This window comes from Hetaerina americana, unplaced genomic scaffold, assembly GCF_022747635.1.
Source record: "Hetaerina americana unplaced genomic scaffold, ioHetAmer1.1.p SCAF_6, whole genome shotgun sequence".
NCBI lineage: Eukaryota > Metazoa > Arthropoda > Insecta > Odonata > Calopterygidae > Hetaerina > Hetaerina americana.
The window spans coordinates 6,602,280-6,621,856 of NW_027287205.1; the positions used below are offsets into that span (position 1 = coordinate 6,602,280).

At 41.1% G+C, this 19,577-nt stretch overlaps 1 protein-coding gene across 1 annotated transcript in view; it reads left to right on the forward strand.

Annotated features, from left to right (window-relative positions):
• Positions 1-19,577, forward strand: part of LOC139695228 (salivary peroxidase/catechol oxidase-like) — a 48,143-nt gene that overhangs the window by 6,747 nt on the left and 21,819 nt on the right. Inside the window, exons 2-6 of the mRNA XM_071593912.1 lie at positions 3,159-3,385; positions 8,854-9,027; positions 9,147-9,415; positions 11,129-11,296; positions 11,680-11,754. Coding sequence (XP_071450013.1) covers positions 3,159-3,385; positions 8,854-9,027; positions 9,147-9,415; positions 11,129-11,296; positions 11,680-11,754 — 913 coding nt within the window. The remainder of the gene's footprint in view (positions 1-3,158; positions 3,386-8,853; positions 9,028-9,146; positions 9,416-11,128; positions 11,297-11,679; positions 11,755-19,577) is intronic.

Below are 19,577 nucleotides of genomic sequence, written 5' to 3' on the forward strand. Positions count from 1 at the left end.
TTCAACGTAAATTAATTCAATTGCGAATCGCAGATATCTTTGTCTTAACACCCCGTTTTAAAACTGTATGTGCCCTAGCCATTAGATGGGGCGTTGAAATCTCCGCCGAATAAAACGGCGCGATCGTCGTTTAGGGATAAGAGACCTTCGATTTACTGATCTAAGTCTAATATTAAATTGTCTCTTTCGACTCGTGGCCTGTAAAATGTGTATATATATAAATTCTTTTAGTTTGAGGATTTTCAATTGAGCACCAAACGCTTTCGAATCCATTGCCCGGAATTACATCAGCCTCGCCATCATGACGCAAGAATTTTTACTTCCAAAAAAAACCCCACCCCCGATTCTATTTGTTCTGCCATTTCTGTAAGTGGAAAAGGATTTTGAGAAAATTTCACTGCCAGTAATATCCGTTGATTAACCAGGTTTATGTCCCGATAACTATATCTACGCCTGTGCTTTGAATAAGGGGGCGATATTCTGCGACTTTGTTTGTTAAGCTTCGGGCATTAACCAACCAATACAGGTAATTTTTACTTGACAGGACGGTTTTTTGAAATTTCAACGATGATCGTCTTTTTACTAATATTGAATCACTTGTAACATTTTCCGTCCAATACTGTCTGACCCATGGTAAATGAACTATTAATTGCACTCGACTTAACTTCATTTAAAGCTACATAATTTGACAGAGAAGACTTTAGAGACCTACATGCTGACTTACTCTTTACTCTAAAAAAGCCTGCAGTGCTCAAATATTCCGCCCACTATTCTCCTCGCTCCCTCAGACGTGAACACCGGAACGGTTCAGGGGCTTCCTACAGGATTGGTTCGCCGGCTGAAGGCCGACGAAGGACGCCCCGATATCCCTTCAGCACTGGTAATGATCCTGAGAACCACTGAAGCTGCGTGGAAAATCACACTTATTTTTCTGTAGTACTCACATGATGAAGCCTTTACATTTACCGATAAAGGAACTGATCCCGACCTCACCAAGTCTTACGGCCAATTTCTTTCCTCTTAAATGCTACGAATTAGTCCATAAGGACAATGTTTGCCTCATTTTTTTCAAATGCAGTTCCCTACTCCCACGGCCTTATTCGAATTCATTTTTCTTCTTGTCCTTTCTATCTATGTCGAGTATGCCTAGACTTATGGTATCTTCATCTATGCCATATTTTCTTTCAATATCTACCCTTATTTTTCTAAGTTCTTTAACATGCAGTTCTCTAATTTATTCCTTCCATCTCTCTTGGATCTTTTCTCTTTAAACTATTTTTTTTCCTGACTTATCTCTGGCTGTTAGTGCAGATTATTCCTTCTTGCTTACCGATAGAGATATAACCTACATGCATTGTCCATTTACTTTTTACTGTTCCGACAGTTAGTTACATGTGCGGATTTCGATAATCTCAATGCCACTCCCTTGTCAGTCAGAGTTGTCCTTCTACATTCTATCCCTTTACTCGCCTTCTACGACGCATCTTTTTGAATCAGACGCTACACTTTATTTATTATCACTTTACTGTGACCAGGATTCGCACATGCTCCCGGGAGCCACAAATTAACCATGCCTTTCTCAAATCTGTGCATGATCATAGCATAATCTAACTGGTACCTTTCTGTTTCACCTTGCATTTTTAATGCTTAGTTAAATACTTACGCCTTTTTTGGTGTCTGAACTAAATTTAATGATCATTAATCACGTCTCCTGCAGAACTCTATTCTATTCTCCCCGCGGTCACCCCTCATGAAAGGTTAATAAATGAGACCTTCAAGTCATCCTGGCAAAACATAATTACGCCCCGAACGGGGTATACTCCAAGATTGAGTGATGATCTTATTCAATTACTAAACTTGGAGCAAAGAGTCAACATATTTCATCGCCTAACTCCTCCCCCCCCCCTGCCACACACCTTTTTGGTGGCTTGCAGAATATTGATGTAGATGTAGATGTTTATCGTATGTTTTATGATTTTAAAATAAGTATCAACATATTGAATTGTTGTTTTCAGATTTTTAAATAATTTTCGTTAATTTGTTTAAATAATGTCTAGTTCAATGAAAGTGTATACTTTCGACATTTGATTGCATGACCACCTTCTTAACATACTGCATGAAACATGGAATAAGTGGTCTAAAATACAGGGTTCGTCCGGAAAATAAGTGTACTGACTCCTGGGCTGGGCGCGCCGCTCCAGGCGCTCCCAGCACCGCTATGACGGGCTGCGATTGGAGGGGGGTATGTTTGCAAGCGACGCTGAAAAAGGCAGTCGGCTCTGAGCTGTGGTGTAGTGAGGAGCTCTGTTAACGCGAACCTCCACGCTCGACCCACGTCACGGAACGCGATGCCGAAGTTTTTGGAGCAGCGTTATTCCATCAAATTTGCGGTAAAGCTTGGGAAATCGTCTACCGAAACTGTCGGTATGATTAACCAGGCTTACGGGGAGTCAGCCATGTCCAGAAACATGATCTTTCGGTGGCACAAGATGTTCGTGGAGGGCAGAGAAGAGGTCGACGACGAGTCTTCGAGAGGTTCCCGATGATGCCTTCGCGGGAGCGTTCCAGGAATGGGAACGCCGCTGAAACAAGTGTATCGACTCACAAGGGTCCTATTTTGAGGAATATTAGCTTAAGATATGTAAAAGTGCAATACATTTTTTTTCCTGAGCTCAGTACACTTATTTTCCGGACAAACCCTGTATAACAACCTAAGTAATAATTCATGCAACCCATTCACCCAAGTCAATGTAACTCATGGCTTCATAGCGATTAGAAATGAATGAGGGACGATTGGTTAGAATCGATTGCCTTCGGAGATTGCCTTTGTGAATCCCTTAGGCACCTCTTTTTCTGGGAATTACAACTTTTTGGTGAATAAAAGTTGGCAAATTGACTGGTTCCCCTGAAGATTGTTCAATTCCACTGGTCGTAGTAGTTTTAATTCAAGGTCGTCCATATACTCATCCGAGGAAATATCATTGTATTAATTCATACGCTTCATTTCATATTGGTAGGCAACATTTCTTCATGAAATATGACACTAATTTGAATATGGTTTCAGGTCTCCATTTTGATCAATCTGAGTGTCTATAGTCCCTTGGTACAACGGGGATTTTGATATGAATGATACAATATTATCCACTTGCCCATTCCAGGAACGACGTGAGTTATGGAAATGAAGGGCAAACGTGCCACGTGTCGTACCCTCTGCCCCTGTGGGAGACCCGCGGGCTGCAGCAACCATGCGGCCTTGACGTTGAAGAGTGCCCGAGTTGCCGAGACACGCCGTACAGGGAACTGAGCGGGATCTGTAACAACGATGATGAATTGGGGGTCAGTGGGACCCCTTTCTTGAGGATTCTTAAGGCAAGATACGAAGACGGTAAGAAAAGGGTGGAGCCCCTTCCTTATTTCTGTTGAACATAACTTCTTTAAACGATCAAGTTGCCGGTATTCAGCCCGCAGATTGGCAAGTATACATTATATATATTTGGATTTATTTATTATTTTTATTAGGTAATCTGCCGGTTTAGACAGGTGTTTGGATGGGCACGGCAACTAAATAAATACTTTGTGACCCCTAACAAAACACAAAATCCAGCATTCTAATCTACATCAGGTCCCTCTTCATCTCTGAGTACTTTCTTCCTCCCTTCATCACGTCCAACATCCCTATCCTATTCCTTCCCTTTCCTCGTTTGCCTAAAATTCTCTCCTCTATTACAGCATTCAACATCCCAAACCCGGTCAATACCCCTTCATCCACTTCTCCTGCCTCCGTAGGATTTCTCCCAACAAACCCCTCTCTTCGCCCACCATACCAAGTACTTCCTCATTTGTTTTTTTTTGTCCATTTCACCTTCTCCATTCTTCTCCACACCCACATTTCAAAAGCCTCCGGTCTATGTCTATCCTCCTGCTTCAATGACCACGTTTCCGCGCCGCACATAGCTACACTCCATATCAAAGTTTTTACGAGTCTTTTCTTAATATCCTTACCCAATGTCCCTGTCATCAACTCCCTCCTCCTTGTGAAAGCCTCTTTGCCTAGAGCAATTCTTCTCCTTACATCCCTACTACTATGATCGTGTTGGTCCAAAACACTCCCGAGAAACGTAAGCTGTTCTACCTGCTCTAGCATTTGCCCCTCTATTTTAAAGTTTAGCTTAGCCTTTTTCTTTCTAGAAAATCGTATAACTTTTGTTTAACTAACATTGATCCTCATCCCATACCTGTCGCACTGAATTTCCAATTCATTCAGCAATGCTTGCAACCCCTTGGCTGACTGACAAACTAAAGCTTGGTCATCAGCGAACATAACTGATTTTACGAATTCCCCGCCCACTTTCATTCCTACCTCCAGTTTTCCAAAGCCTATTTTTCTATTCCTATTTTCGACTAAGTACTCATAATTTTTTCTCAATTCACACTATCAATCGCTTTCGAAAATCTACGAAACAGGCAAATACTTCCTGGTTGTAGTCCATATTCTTCTCAATTAATAATCTCATTACTGCAATAGCATCACACGTACCTAAACCCGAACTGATTATCCCCTAAGTAATCATTTGCACTATCCTCTATCCTTTTGTTTACGATTTTAAGAACAATTTTAGCTGCGTGGGATATCAAACTTATTGTCCTGTAGTCCTCACATGATTTAGGTACAGGGTCCAACCCAAAAGTTGTAGGACTGATTTTATTTAAAGAATTTTATTGACGATATACTTACATCGACTTAATAATCTTCAAAGTATGCTCCCTGAGCTGCTACGCACTTAGTATAGCGTTGCTCCCATTCCCCGTACGCCCGCTGAAATTTTCTTTGGGGATGCCGTGGATGACCCTCGTCGAAGCCTCTTGAACGGCCTTTATCGAATCAAAACGTCGTCCCTTGAGCTGACTTTTCATCAGGGGGAAGAAGAAGAGGTCCCATGGTGCCAGATCGGGAGAATAGGGCGGGTGCGGCAACGTGGCAACGCCGTATTTGGCCAGGAGCTGTCGGTCGACACTCAGAATTTTCGGCACCATCTTGGCGCACACCTTGCGCATGGCCAAATCCTGTGAAATAATGCGTTGGACGTTGAATGCAGACAGACCCAACTGGTCTGCAATTTCTTCACTGGTAAAGCGTCGGTCTGTGTTCAGCAGTGTCCTCACTCTGTCCACATTCGTATCGGTTCTTGCCGTCGACGGCCGTCCGGAGCCATGGTCGTCTTCAACGAGATCCCTACCCTCTTTAAACAACTTGTGCCACTCAAATACTGTGGAACGGCTTTAGGCAGTGTCCGCATAAGCCTGCTTGATCATATCGAGGGTCTCAGTTGCCGTCTTCCCGAGTTTCGCACAAAACTTCACGGAATAACGTTGCTCTAAATTCAGATTCATTTTGTTTTTCGACGCGGACAAAAAACTTGCTTCACTAAAAACGGTGTCCTCAATCAACGGCAGCCCGCAGGCGACTGAGTTTGGTGTCAGTCTGTTGCTAAAAGCCCCCTCCACCTTACCCTGCCAGGCAGACCCCCCTTCTAAGCTCCGTTCGCACCAGGGAAAATCAGTCCTACCTCTTTTGGGTCCAACCCAGTATATATATATATATATATAAATATATATATATATGTATGTATATATATATATATATATATAATTTTATATATATATATATAAACACGGATGTAGGTTTGTAGAATATAGAGACACATAGAAAGGACACTCAACAAAGTACAAGCATATAGATTGAATGAAGAAATTTTCTTTCTGACAAGCCATTGTAATACTAATTTTTGTATTTTAATTGAATTTTTTTAATAAGTGTAATATGATTAAAATCGGTACAGGCGTACTTGGTCTATAAATGGTGCAACTAAACTGTTCATTGATATTTAGAGTATATATATATATATATATATATATATATATATATATATATATATATATATATATATATATAATGGGACGGCACAATAGAACACAAATAGAATAGTAACATTTAAAAGGACACTCACACGGTAAATAGTTCGAGCTTTCGGCCGTCTCAAAGGCCTTCTTCAAGAGAGTCTCTCTTGAAGAAGGCCTCTGAGAGGGCCGAAAGCTCGAACTATTTACCGTGTGAGTGTCCTTTTAAATGTTGCTATTCTATTCTATTTGTGTTCTATTGTGCCGTCCCATTATTGTGCTGCTTGTGTGAGTTTTTCCGTACAATCGTTATATGTATATATATTTATATAAATAAATAAATAAATATATATATATATATATATATATATATATATATATATATATATATATATATATATATATATATATGTGTGTGTGTGTGTGTGTGTGTGTGTGTGTGTGTGTGTGTCAAAGAAATGATTTCACGTATATTAACTATTTTGGTGGTTACTACCTTTCTTAAAACTTTCAAATTGCCCTAGTAGGACACATTTTAGGCCATTAAAGCTCCCTTCTTTAAACAGGTAATTTTTTCTTTCAGGCTCCTCATTTCTGACTCCTTATAGGAAACACTTAGCATTGACTGCCCTGTGGTCACGTATTCCTTATCTGTTTTCTATGGTTAAGACATTTTCGGGTATGTTCCTTGCAAACAAATCAAGGATATTATCGCCTCTAGTTGGTGAAGCGACAAGTTGATTCAATGAGTACAGCGTAAAAGAATTAAGTATCTATTCGCAGATATCTTTATTTTTACCGCCCGCTATAAAAAACTATGTGTGATCCAATCAATAGATAGGACATAGAAATCTCCACCGCTGATAATTTCGCGATCGTTGAATTTGGACGATTAACTTGCTGATCTAATTCTAGTATTGAATTAATATTGCCGTCCGGTGGCCTGTAAAATGTGCATGCATTTATTATTTTGGGTTCAGCACATTTTATTGAGATCTTAGCGTTTGCCAAACAATTGCCTGGAAATAAATCAAACCTGCTGACGCAATAATTCTTAAATATGATAAAAGCACCGCCTCTTTTATTTTTTTCTGTTGTTTTTGAAAACGTAAAATAATTTTGAGAACATTCCAGCCTCGGCGATAGCAGTGGATAACCAGCTATCTCTTCCAATTATTGTATCTGTCCTTTGAATAAGGTAACGATATTCATCGATATTTTTTAAACTTCGGCAGTAAACTACTCAATACAGATCATATTTCTTTGAAAATGTTTTTTACAAATTTTCCTCGAGAATGCCTTACAAATAAATAATATCGAATCCTTGACAAAGTTTTCTTTCCATTGCCATCTGTTTCGTGTTAAAGAAACTATTGTACGCATGTATACCATTGTTTCCATTGACCCTCACTTCATTGAAAGCTAAATTGTTAGGGAAGAAGACTTTAGATGTCAACTATTTGAACAACACACATATCTACACTTTTATCTAAAAATGCCCCGCAATGATTGAATATACCACTCGCTATACACCTGAAGGCTTCAGAAATGCAGTGACCGTCAGAGCGGTTCAAGGGGTTCCTAGAAGATTAGATCGCCGGCTGAAGGTCAAAAAAGGACTCCCCGATATCCCTTCAGGATTCACGCAACCTCGGATTGATTCCTTTCAATCGGCTCCAAACCAGAGGTCCACGATCAATCCTCGGGACAATGCTGCAGATTGAGAGCGTCCCATCAACCCCATCGACACCACCCAGCCGCTTTACTTCAGAGTTTAATTCCCTGAAGATATTCAGGATATCTTCAGATCCACGGTTCACGCCATCGTTGATGCCAACATAAAGCACGACCCGCAATCTGGAGCACTTTGTGCCCAAACATGATAATGTTATTAAAATTAGAAAGGGTAAGTGTAGAACAGAACAGTAAGTGTAGGTCTTGCATAAATTGGAAGGACGTCTGTTTAGCAGTGATGTTGAAAACGCATTTTTACACCCATCGTACTACGGTAAGATGGCTCATACCAAAAAATTAGAGAAATTAAGGGTAGAACAGATAGATTTAAGATGTATGTTTTTCCAAAACGATAAGGGATCATCATAATATCGTCCGACCGCGGTTGGGTCTTGTTCTTGTGAATATTAATCTGGTATGTATTCACCCCCTGCTACACACCCTAGTAGTGGCCTGCAGGATGCAATAAAAATGAAAGATAGATTTACCAATTTAATTTTTCCCACGAACGATATGGGATCAGAATAACGTTGCCCTACCGCGCTAATGGGGAAAAGTATTTCGGGTCAAAATTACTCTGGTGTGTATTCATCGCCTGCAAAAAAACCCTAGCGGTGGCTTGCAGAACACTAAAAGCCAACCAAAAAAGCAACTCAAAATGTACCAGGTCATCAGGCCCCCTCCACCAATGGGATCATCATACGTCTAACGCCACTGCTAACCTCCCCCCCCCCTTCCCACTCGGGCGGTTCCTTCTGGATGGTGTTTTCACGGAGGCGGCGGTTGAGGCTGCAGATACCGCTGAGCTATCCTCCGATAGCGCCTGAAACCTATTAGAGACAAGGATGAGGTCTGCCATCGTGTCTCTCATCCCTCGTCGCAGCGTTAACTTCCCTCCGCTGCTGCGCGAGACGACCTTCCAATCTCCCGGTTTCCGTAATGGCGCCTCCCTCCCATCAAAAGACCAGACTCCGGGCGGCCTTTCGATCACCCCACCACTTGCTACATAAAATGACTGCAGGATATACGCTACGAAGAAAAGATATCCTGGCCATACCTTATATTCTTATCTATAAGTATCAGAACTATCCAAATCATGATATACATTTCTATCGAATCCCGGAACCCTAACTAAACTTCAATAAGTTATTTTTTTGAAATACGTATTGCCTAAGATTTTCTTAATTATTTTCTTAACTCTTCTTGTTTCTAATGTTTAAGGCGTGAGCAAGATGATCAAGTCCAAAGCCCACGGAAAACTTCCGTCTCCTAGGCTCCTCAGTGCAACCCTTTTCAAGGACAGGAAACGACCCGATAAAACGAACTCCCTCCTGTTAATGCAGTGGGGTCAAGTTGTGGCTCACGACACCGGATTTCACGTGGAAAAGACAAAGGGTGAGTGGAATGCCATTACTGCTCTGGAGGTATTTCGCGACACGATATCCCTGGACCATATTTCTAAATGCCCCACGCCTGTTTTCATTTCCAAACCCTGGTCGTGACTTGGTGTCCAGAGGACGGATCGCCGTTCGACTGCTGCCCGCAGGGCTCTCATTACAACGGGGAAGGGAGAGGTGGGCGGTGGGACGAGAACTGTCTGCCCATCAGCATTCCCAAGGATGACTACTTCTACTCCATATACAGTCAGCGCTGCATGAACTTCGTGCGCTCCGTTTGGATCAAATGCCCCAAAATGCACGGAAGTAAGAGCAGCAGCAGTAGCTCCAGTTCGGAGGAGAGCAGGGAGAAGAGCGGTCGTCATGGAGACAAGTCTGTTCAACAGGTGCGTGAGAATCCTTTCCTGGAAGGAACAAAAATGCTTCTGAGTGAGCTTCTTTTTATCATAAACCACACACAGAAATTAAATGAGGTGGAGAGGTGACAATCCCAAAGAGTAAAAGTCGCAGGATATGTTTTAACACATATTACTAGATGAATGGTATTCAATAATCAACAGGAATAGGGAGATTCCAAAGAAACTGCGGGAGATGCCGCAACAGTAACTTTTAACGGAGTCATCCGCTAATGTGCATTTCAATGCAACAATTTCAGAGCGTAAAAATCATTCGCCTTGACTGGGATTCGAACCCAGATCCCTCAATATCCGGTCGAGTGCTTTAGCCACTTAAGCTACCGATCTTAAAATTTCAGAGTTTAAGAGGACGCCTCGGTAGCTTAAGTGGCTAAAGCACTCGACCGGATATTGAGGGATCTGGGTTCGAATCCCAGTCAAGGCGAATGATTTTTACGCTCTGAAATTGTTGCATAGGAATAGGGAGCTTTAGAGAGATTGTGGAACTGCTCACTACTGTAATACTGCGTAAATAAGGGCTGAAAATGAAGCAAAACACTCTAATCACAATACTTCTTATTAAAGAAATTCGTTCTTTAAAACTAGTGCCTCTCTTAATTCCCTCCAAAATACCTGTTCTCTTCATCCCTATTACTTTTCTAGAACTCTTCCTTCATTTACCATTGCGCTGATAGGATATCAAGTCCCTATCGGCATCCTTCAAATAGAATTTGACGGTGTACTTTAAACTTCTCCAAACTCCCGCCCCTCTTCCCTTTAAAAAAGCTTAATCGTTGTTCTTTATGCCATAAATGACGGATACCTACGCTTCAGGTACTTGACAGATAGATTTTGTTGTCTCCAGCGTAAATTCAGATTGTGGAGAAATGCCACTGAGATGCATTATTGTTGAGTAATCAAACTTTCTGAAGAAAGTCATATTTTGTGAATCACTTAACTCTGTGGTTTGTTCAATAATACCAACTGCATAGAATATCAAAGGACGTGAGCATATGGAATACCATTCAACGAATACTTGCTGAGGAATGGCGCAAAGTTTGACAATTTCAACCCTAGTACTTCATCAAATTGGTTGAAAACATTCAAGCATTAGGCCTTTGGCCTGAGTGGACAGGACGTTGTAAAATCTGCAAACTTTTAATAAAGGAGTAATTTTAGTACTAATAAGCCAGGATTCATTTTAACCAGAAAGCTTTTGAATCCATTACAGAGATCGTTTTCTTCAAATCTCATTCAGCCGCTCACGTTTGAGTCTCGTGACTTAGACCAAATCACGGAGAGGAAATCAAATACCATCTTCTTTTTATTTTTTTACGCATATAGGTACAAAAAATGATTTATGACTATTCACCCTCACACAGTTGTTTTCACGGATTGGCTATTTTTGGCCCTTGGATCGCCACTGTTTTTTTTTAATTCTTACTTTTGAATTCTTTCTTCAAATACCGTGTGGTGAAAAAAGTTTTACGACAGACTAAATATACCTTCATTGTACCTATATTTGGCGATTAAACCATTTACTAATTTTATCATTTATTTGTATTTTCCGGTTGATTTTGACGGGCCAGGTACTAAATATTTCAATAAAAGTATAAAAATTTCCGCAATTAATTATCCTGTCCATAAATTAAACTCACAGGGATCCTTATTTACTCTCAATTTCCCGACTTCCACCCTTCGCAGATCAACCACGTAAGCAGTTTCTTGGACGTTTCCATCCTCTACGGCAACGACGATATACTTGGCAGTCAGCTTCGTGTGGGAAGGGATGGCCTCCTGAAGGCCAGGAAATTGCGCTCGTCGACCAAAGGCCATTACGACTCCTACTACCCTGACGAGGAAAGCGATGAGGTCAGTGCCGAATTACACGCCCCGGATCCCGAAGAATGCTTGCCCATTTCCCATCACCCAAAAGATTAAACTATTCGGCGTCCATACTGAACATTTTTCTTATGTACTAATTATTGGCCAATGCCTTGGTAACTTTCCTTCCAGGATGAGATGCATATTCTATTTTGCCACAGTTCATACCATTGCTTCATCGCCCTGCGACTTTATTTTAGATTGCCATTTCGAAGCACAGTTAAGATAATACCTCGCCAGAATAAAAATGTATCTTATCGATGATCATAATTCAAACTAGAATGGCTGTAAATTATTGAATTTTAAAAAAATTATATTGGAGAATTGATTGCTCCGCAAATGCTGGACGCCTTTCCAAATTGCTCGTCCAGAGACCAAAGGGCAAACTGGTGCGGAAAAGGGTGCTTGGTGCAACATATTGTGCTTGCATCCAGGTGACAGCCTTGGTGAGTGACGCACATGTTAAGTCTCTCAAAAAAGTTTTCGAAATCTTTTCTCAGCATAGCTTGTGTTATTCCAGCGATGACATCTGTAATTGCCTCCCTAAGAGCTTCAAAGGTGGAACTTTGTAAGCCTTAAATTTGAGGCATCCCCAAAGAAAAAACATCACATTGGATAAAACCTTGAGAGCGAGGGAGCAATGGAATTTCTCAAGGAGGTCATGCGGCAGAGAAACTGCTCTTGCAGGATTTGGCATGAACGGCGGGCGGTATGTGCCGTGGCACCATACTATTGAAACCAAAAGGTTCCTATGTCAAATTTCTTACCATACTCCTCTATTTTGGGGTGTTAAGAGTTTTCCAAAGCCTCACAATAGCGCCCAGAGTTCACGGTAACAGTTTAACTTCGAGATTCAAAAAATGGACGCCAAATAATGACTATGGAGGATTCAGCGAACACTTTGGTGCTAAACTACAGCGCCCCCTGTGTCGCAACCACAGTAATATTCTTCTCAAAGAACTCGTTTCTAGATCAAAGTCTCGATGCTCGCCAGACCACGCGTGGTGACTACTGCAAATGGTATAGTTTCTCCCAGTTAACAAAACTACTCTCACTCCGCCAATTTACCTGCGTGCTCTTCAGTGGCTTTTTGAAACTAGAGAGCTCATGTCTTTTGCTCTTGTCGTGGTATATAGTATATCTCCCTGGGTGGGATGAAATAGCTTCCTAACGCCATCTGCTAGCCAAAGAAAATGGGCACTTGGTGGCATTAACCCCATGACATTAAGATCTCAGCGAAAATTATGTTTCGTCGATAGTTCAAGTGGTTAGAGCATCGGCCCGGAAATTCGAAAGATCCGTGGATTATGTCCCGGTCAAGGAAATATTTTTGTACATGTGATCTGCTCGATTACGCCTGCCCCACGTCTCTCCTATTTTCGTCTTTTATATGTGCCCCTACCCCTTTTCCTTATTTACATCTCCATATGTATGAATTAAAATATATATGTGCATACACACACACACACACACACACACATATATATATATATATATATATATATATATATATATATATATATATATATATATATATATATATATATATATATATATAAAACACTTTTTGAAAGTCTCACGGACGTGAATAATAATGTCACGACACTTAGCACTAGTGGACACAGACAAAAACACAGAAACACACAACAGAGAGACTCACTATTTTTCGAATTTTCGGTGGTTGTTGCCACCTTTATCAAGGAAGAGAGGGACAGAACTGAAGGGAATACGAGGGCTGGAGCGATGGATGGAAGGGGAAGGTGGGGAGAGAATTCCGAAGGGACGGGTTTGGAGGGGCAGCGTTAGAAGGGTGGGGAAAATGTAGAAGGTGATGGGGGAGGAAGGGGGATGAAAATATAATTAGAGCAGGGTAATTAGTGCCTAACATTGATTCCTGGCCAGTTCCAGGACGGAAGGAAGGCCTCTACCCTATTCTAAAAAATCATAATGCCACCGCCAACCTTTTTCCCAAATGCCCCTCAGTTACTTTCAAACGCCCCGCCAACCTATCCAATCTCCTCAAATCAACAAATCCACTCCTTAAATACCCAACCCGTCCTAAAACCACTCCAACGCTATGCAATAAACCCAGATGCAAAACATGCCCTATTTTCAAAACCAAAATCCCATCCCTCTCCCACCCGCTTTTTAACTCTCTCCCACCAATTCCCTCCTCTACTTGCACATCTAGCAATGTAGTATACCTTCTGAAGTGCCAACTTTGCCCTGCCTATTATATTGGGCAGTGCACCACACCCCTTAACATTAGAATTAACAACCACCGAGCCTCATGCAAGAATTCTTCCCTAATTGATATGCTCCCTATCCCCAAACACGCCTCCGAACACAACACTCCCTTTGATAAATGCTATAGTGTATCCATCATAGCATCCCTCCCACCCTCTGATCCTCCTCTGAAACTGAAAACATTAGAGCAATCCTTCATCTGGCTCTTGGAGTCCTGGAACTTGCCAGGAATCAATATTAGGCACTAATTACCCTGCTCTAATTATATTTTCATCCCCCTTCCACCCCCATCACCTTCTACATTTTCCCCACCCTTCTAACGCTGCCCCTCCAAACCCGTCCCTTCGAAATTCTCTCCCCACCTTCCCCTTCCATCCGTCGCTCCAGCCCTCGTATTCCCTTCAGTTCTGTCCCTCTCTTCCTTGATAAAGGTGGCAACGACCACCGAAAATTCGAAAAATAGTGAGTCTCTTTTTTGTGTGTTTCTGTGTTTTTGTCTGTGTCCACTAGTGCTAAGTGTTTATATATATATATATATATATATATATATATATATATATATATATATATATATATATATATATATATATATATATATATACACACATTATATATATATACATTATATATATATATATATATATATATATATATATATATATATATATATATATATATATATATATATATATATATATATATATATATGCTTTCGTAGACGTAACACGGAAGTGCCGAATAGTACAATGCACAGTAACACACAATATAGAAACACAAAAAAAGAAGAACACTCACACGTATTTTCTTGATGTTTCGACGGAAACAATCCGTCTTCATCTGAAGGTATAGAAGTAATGACTGCTGGAATTGTTGAGGTGAGGGGTGCGAGAGAAAGGGAAGGGGAGAACGGGAGGCGAAGGAGGGGTGAAAGGAATGGTTAGGGAGAGGAAAGGGAGAGGGAGGGGGTGGAATTGACACAAAATCGGAAAATAGAACAACATGCTCACCGCAACTATTGCAACGCACGAGACCCAGGTTTCAATTTACAAAGTATTGATCATGACCTCGCAAGTCAAAACGAAGGCCACGTACACCAAAACTCATTCGGAAAAACACAGTGTCCACCCCCTGATATGCTTTGCTTCCACAAAGTAACAATTTTAGGCCACTCCCATCAGTGAACGACATTGAGGCTCGGATGCTAATAGGCCATACAGATGTAAATGAATGCCATTTCAAGAGTTTTTAATTCTATCGGGTTATCGGATGTGGGAAGGGACGCTAGGACGGAAACATTGTAACACTGGTTGAAAGGGGTATAATGATGGGAAGCATGTTTAGGGATGGGGAGACCCGCGGACGGGGAGGAGGGATTGCACGAGGCGCGGTGGTTATTAATCCTAATGTTAAGTGGTGTGGAACATTGGCCTATGTACGGGCAGAGTTTACAGGTAAGAAGATAAACAACATTCTTGGAAGTGGAAGTGCAAGAGGAATAGGGGAAGGGCGGGAGAGAGTTTAATGATGGGGTGGAGTGGTGAAAATAGGGCAGGTTTTGCATCTTGCCCTAGGGCAGGTTTTGCCACTTTCAAACGTCTCGCCAACCTAGCAGATATCCTCAAATCCACCAGGCAGCTCTCAAAATCCCCTCACATCCCACCCATGTCAAGTGGAAAGATCCGGTGTTCGAGTCCCGATCAAGGAAATATTTTTACTCTTGTGATCCGTTCGATTCCGCCTTCCTCACCTCTATTGTGTTCGTTCTTTATGTGTGTTTCTATCCCTTTTCCTTATATGTGTTTCTATATAAATGAGTGTATATATATATATATATATATATATATATATATATATATATATATATATATATATATATATATATATATATCCCCCTCCCCTGGACTACAAACTGGACGTGGTGGAAGGGCTTGCGCGTTCCGATGTCCCCTAGAGCTGTGCTGGTGGGAGTAATTATAATTGCTCCTGGTAGGTAGGGTCAGCCATGCCAGATAGATAGGTAGTCCACGCAGCGTCTATTCCTCAGTGAGGCGGCTGCAATGGCGTCTGACCCCAGTGTGGCGGCCAGTAAGTGATGGTGTCACGTTAAAAACACTATTGAGGAAGGCAACGTGAAACCACCTCAGTTATCATTCCCAAGATAAATATGATGGACGATAGAGATATTTTGAGTCCTGGCAACCACGGGGCTCGACCCAATCGGCCGTGTGTCATGCCCGGCAGCGGGGGAGGCAAGGCTTCCGCGGTCGTCATCCCACGAAACCCTTGCAAGGGAAAACCAGCAGCAGCAGGACAGAAGACGCAGGAGAAGAAGACCAAATTAGTTAAAATAGGAACGTGGAATGTTAGGAATATGATGAGGACAGGGAAATTGGAGAATGTTAAGCGAGAGATGGGAAGGGGAAATATAAATATTTTAGGTCTATGCGAGTTGAGATGGAAGGATAGCGGGGATTACTTGAGTGATAATTATAGAAAAATATGCAGCGGCGGGGACGAGAGTCAACGAGGGGTTGCCATAGTATTCAATAAAGAGGTAGGAAGGAGCGTAGTCAACATAGAGCAGGTAACGGATAGATTATTACTAGTAGAGATAAAAGCAGAACCGACATACTTGGTTATTATTCAAGTACACATGACACCGAGCAACCATACGGAGGAAGAGGTCGATAGTATTTTCCTGCAGGAAAACATTTGTCAGTGATGGAGGATTGGAATGCGACGGCAGGCAAAAGGAGTGATGGTGATGAGGTAGGAAAAAGCGCAGTCAATATTGAATAGGTAACGGGCAAAATATTACCAGTAGAAATAAAAACAGAAGAGACGAACTTGGTTATTTTTCATGTACGCATGACACCGAGCAACCATAAGGAAGAAGAGGTCGACAGAATATACGATCAGTTAGAGGACATAATCGCGTGTGTTCCTGTAGGGAAACATTTGATAGTGATGGGGGATTGGAATGCGAGGGTAGGCGAAGGAAGAGATGGTGATGAGGTAGGGGACTACGGTTTTGGTACGAGGAATGACCGCGGAGAGAAAGCAGTTGAGTTCTGGAGGAGGCAAGGGTTAGTCATCACCAACACTTGGTTTAGACACCACAAAAGACGCAAGTATACATGGAAAATGCCAGGTTACTCAGAAAGGAATCAGCTAGATTAATATTTAGCTAGACACAGGTTTAGGAACAGTGTGATTAATTCGCATAGCTTCCTGGGAGCGGATGCGGACTCCGACATATGCGGTATATAACATCCCTGAGAAACTAATGAAATGTTTAGGAAAATGTGGGTGGAAGAGGCTATATGGGCTGATTGGTAGTATTTTTGAGGAAGGAATCTGGCCGGAAGACTTTCAGAGATTAGTTTTAGTTCCTATTCTAAAAAACGTAAAGGCTACATACTGTGAGAACTACAGGACAATAAATTTGATATCCCACGCAGCTAAAGTTGTTCTCAGGATCATAAACAAAAGGATAAAGAGTGGGGCGAATGATTACTTAGGGGACGATATGTTAAGAGTTGGGAAGGGAAGGGGTACACATGAATACATTTAAGTAATGAGATTATTAATCGAGAGGAATATAGAATACAATCAGGAAATAGTTGCCTGTTCCGTATATTTCAAAAAAGCGTTTGATAGACTGATTTGGAGAAACTAATGAGTATATTTAGAAAAATAGGAGTTAATTGGAGGGAAAGGGGCCTAATCCGATCTTGTACATATCTCAGACTGCTCAGGTGCAGGAGGGGAGCGGGAATGTCTGGATTGACAGCGTTAGGAAGAGGTGTAAGGCAGGGTTGCCCATTATCACCGTTGCTGTTCAACCTGTGTGCAGAGGAAATGATCAAAGAGGCATGGGAAGAACTCGAAATAGGAATGAAAGTGGGCGGGGAATTCGTAAAATCAGTTAGATTTGCTGATGACCAAGCTTTAGCTTGTCAGTCAGCCAAGGGGCTGCAAGCATTGCTGAGTGAATTGGAAATTCCTTGCGACAGAAATGGGATGAGAATCAATATTAATAAAGCAAAGGTTATGCGATTTTCTAGACAGAAAAAGGATAAGCTAAACATTAAAATAGGAGGCCAAAAACTAGAGCAGGTGGAACAGTTTCCGTATTTCAGAAGTGTTTTCTATCAACTCGGTCAAAGTAGTAGGGACGTAAGGAGAAGAATTGCGCTAGGCAATGAGGCTTTCACAAGGAGGAGGAAGTTGATGACAGGAACATTGTGTAAGGATATTAAGAAAAGACTCGTAAAAACTTTGATATGGAGCGTAGCTATGTACGGTGCGGAAACGTGGTCATTGAAGCAAGAGGATAGACGTAGACTGGAGGCTTTTGAAATGTGGGTGTGGAGAAGAATGGAGAAGGTGAAATGGACAGAGAAGAAAACAAATGAGGAAGTACTTGGTATGGTGGGGGAAGAGAGGGGTTTGTTGGGAGCAATCCTATGGAGGCAGGAAAAGTGGATGAAGGGGGTATTGACCGGCAGTGGGATGTTGAAGACTGTAATTAAGGGGAGATTATTAGGCAAACGAGGAAAGGGAAGGAACAGGATAGGGATTTTAATGGGATGAAGGGAGGAAGAAGGTACTCAGAGATGAAGAGGGACCTGGTATAGAGTAGGATGATGGATTTTGTGTTTTGTTAGGAATCACAAATTTTTTTTCAGCCGCTGCTTCATCTAAAAACCTACCTTAACCAGTAGATAATCTAATAATAGATATATATGTGTATATATATATATATATATATATATATATATATATATATATATATATATATATATATATATGTGTGTGTGTGTGTGTGTGTTTGTGTTTGTTTGAGTGTGCACATAAGTTTCCCTCTTCATTTTAATGTCAACACAAAAATGCCTCCTTGGGGAGAAGTGGCTGATTATGGGTCGCTCATATAAATGCCAATCCTAGAATTTTTGTATTTCAACAAAAAATGCTGATGCGAGCCAATGTCGCGAGAAAATTTATGCAGACCAATATTTCCTATTTATCCCAACGATTTTGACCTTACCTTTCGTATGAGGAGCAGTAGGAATGTCAGTATTTGACCGGACGAATTGCTTTCTAGTGTTTTATAATAAATTCATTCGATCCCTTTGTGAAAAAGCTTAGAGAAAATTATTCTATTGTTGTCATAATACTTACCTCAAAATTACTGCCTTCTGCCAAAATTTGAGTATATCGTGAAAAACGATGAGATAACCTCAAAAAATATCGAAAAGATTTTTTCTCGTTAAAAATGAATGCTGTCGATGATGAAATTGACGTCGATATTATCGATCTCATTGTTAATCGATGCAAAGATTTTTCATAATGGTCCACTTGGTGGTATGAACGGATGTACATAAAGTCTGGAGAACCCAATTAATAAACAGCTCGAGATTCGGTGACTCTATAGCATAATTCGATTTCCATAGATTCACCTTCTAATATCAGTCATTTTCATCACTCACATAGGGAAGAGACGAGTGCGATTAGGGGACAATTTCCGTTTTCCCTTATCATCCAGAAGGGCAATCGACGTTATTTTGCATTTTACGGTATCTCTGTTCCCCTCTCTCTCAGGTTTTATTCCTGATCAAACCATTTATTTATTATTATAGGGAAAGAAGTGGATAGTATGCTTTGGAAATGGTTTAATGTGACTATTCTGGAGGGAAAACAATTTCTCGACCGGATTAGCCACCAATTGTACTATCTATCAATGAGTATGAGGTCATTAGTATCCCCCATAAAACAAATGTCACTCGTATTATGTTGATTCAATGTACACAGTTGCTTACAGAGGTTTCCTTCAGTGGTTTAGTAAGCTACCTATTATTAGTGTTGGGGATTAACCTCGGGGAAATCAATTATTTAAATGAAGATGTAGTAAGTTAGATGGGATATTAAATGTTCCGGCTTTGAGTCACGAGGAGAATATATCTGTTAAAAAAGAGATCTGCACTATGTTGCAGTGATTACCATTCTTCAGTATTTATGT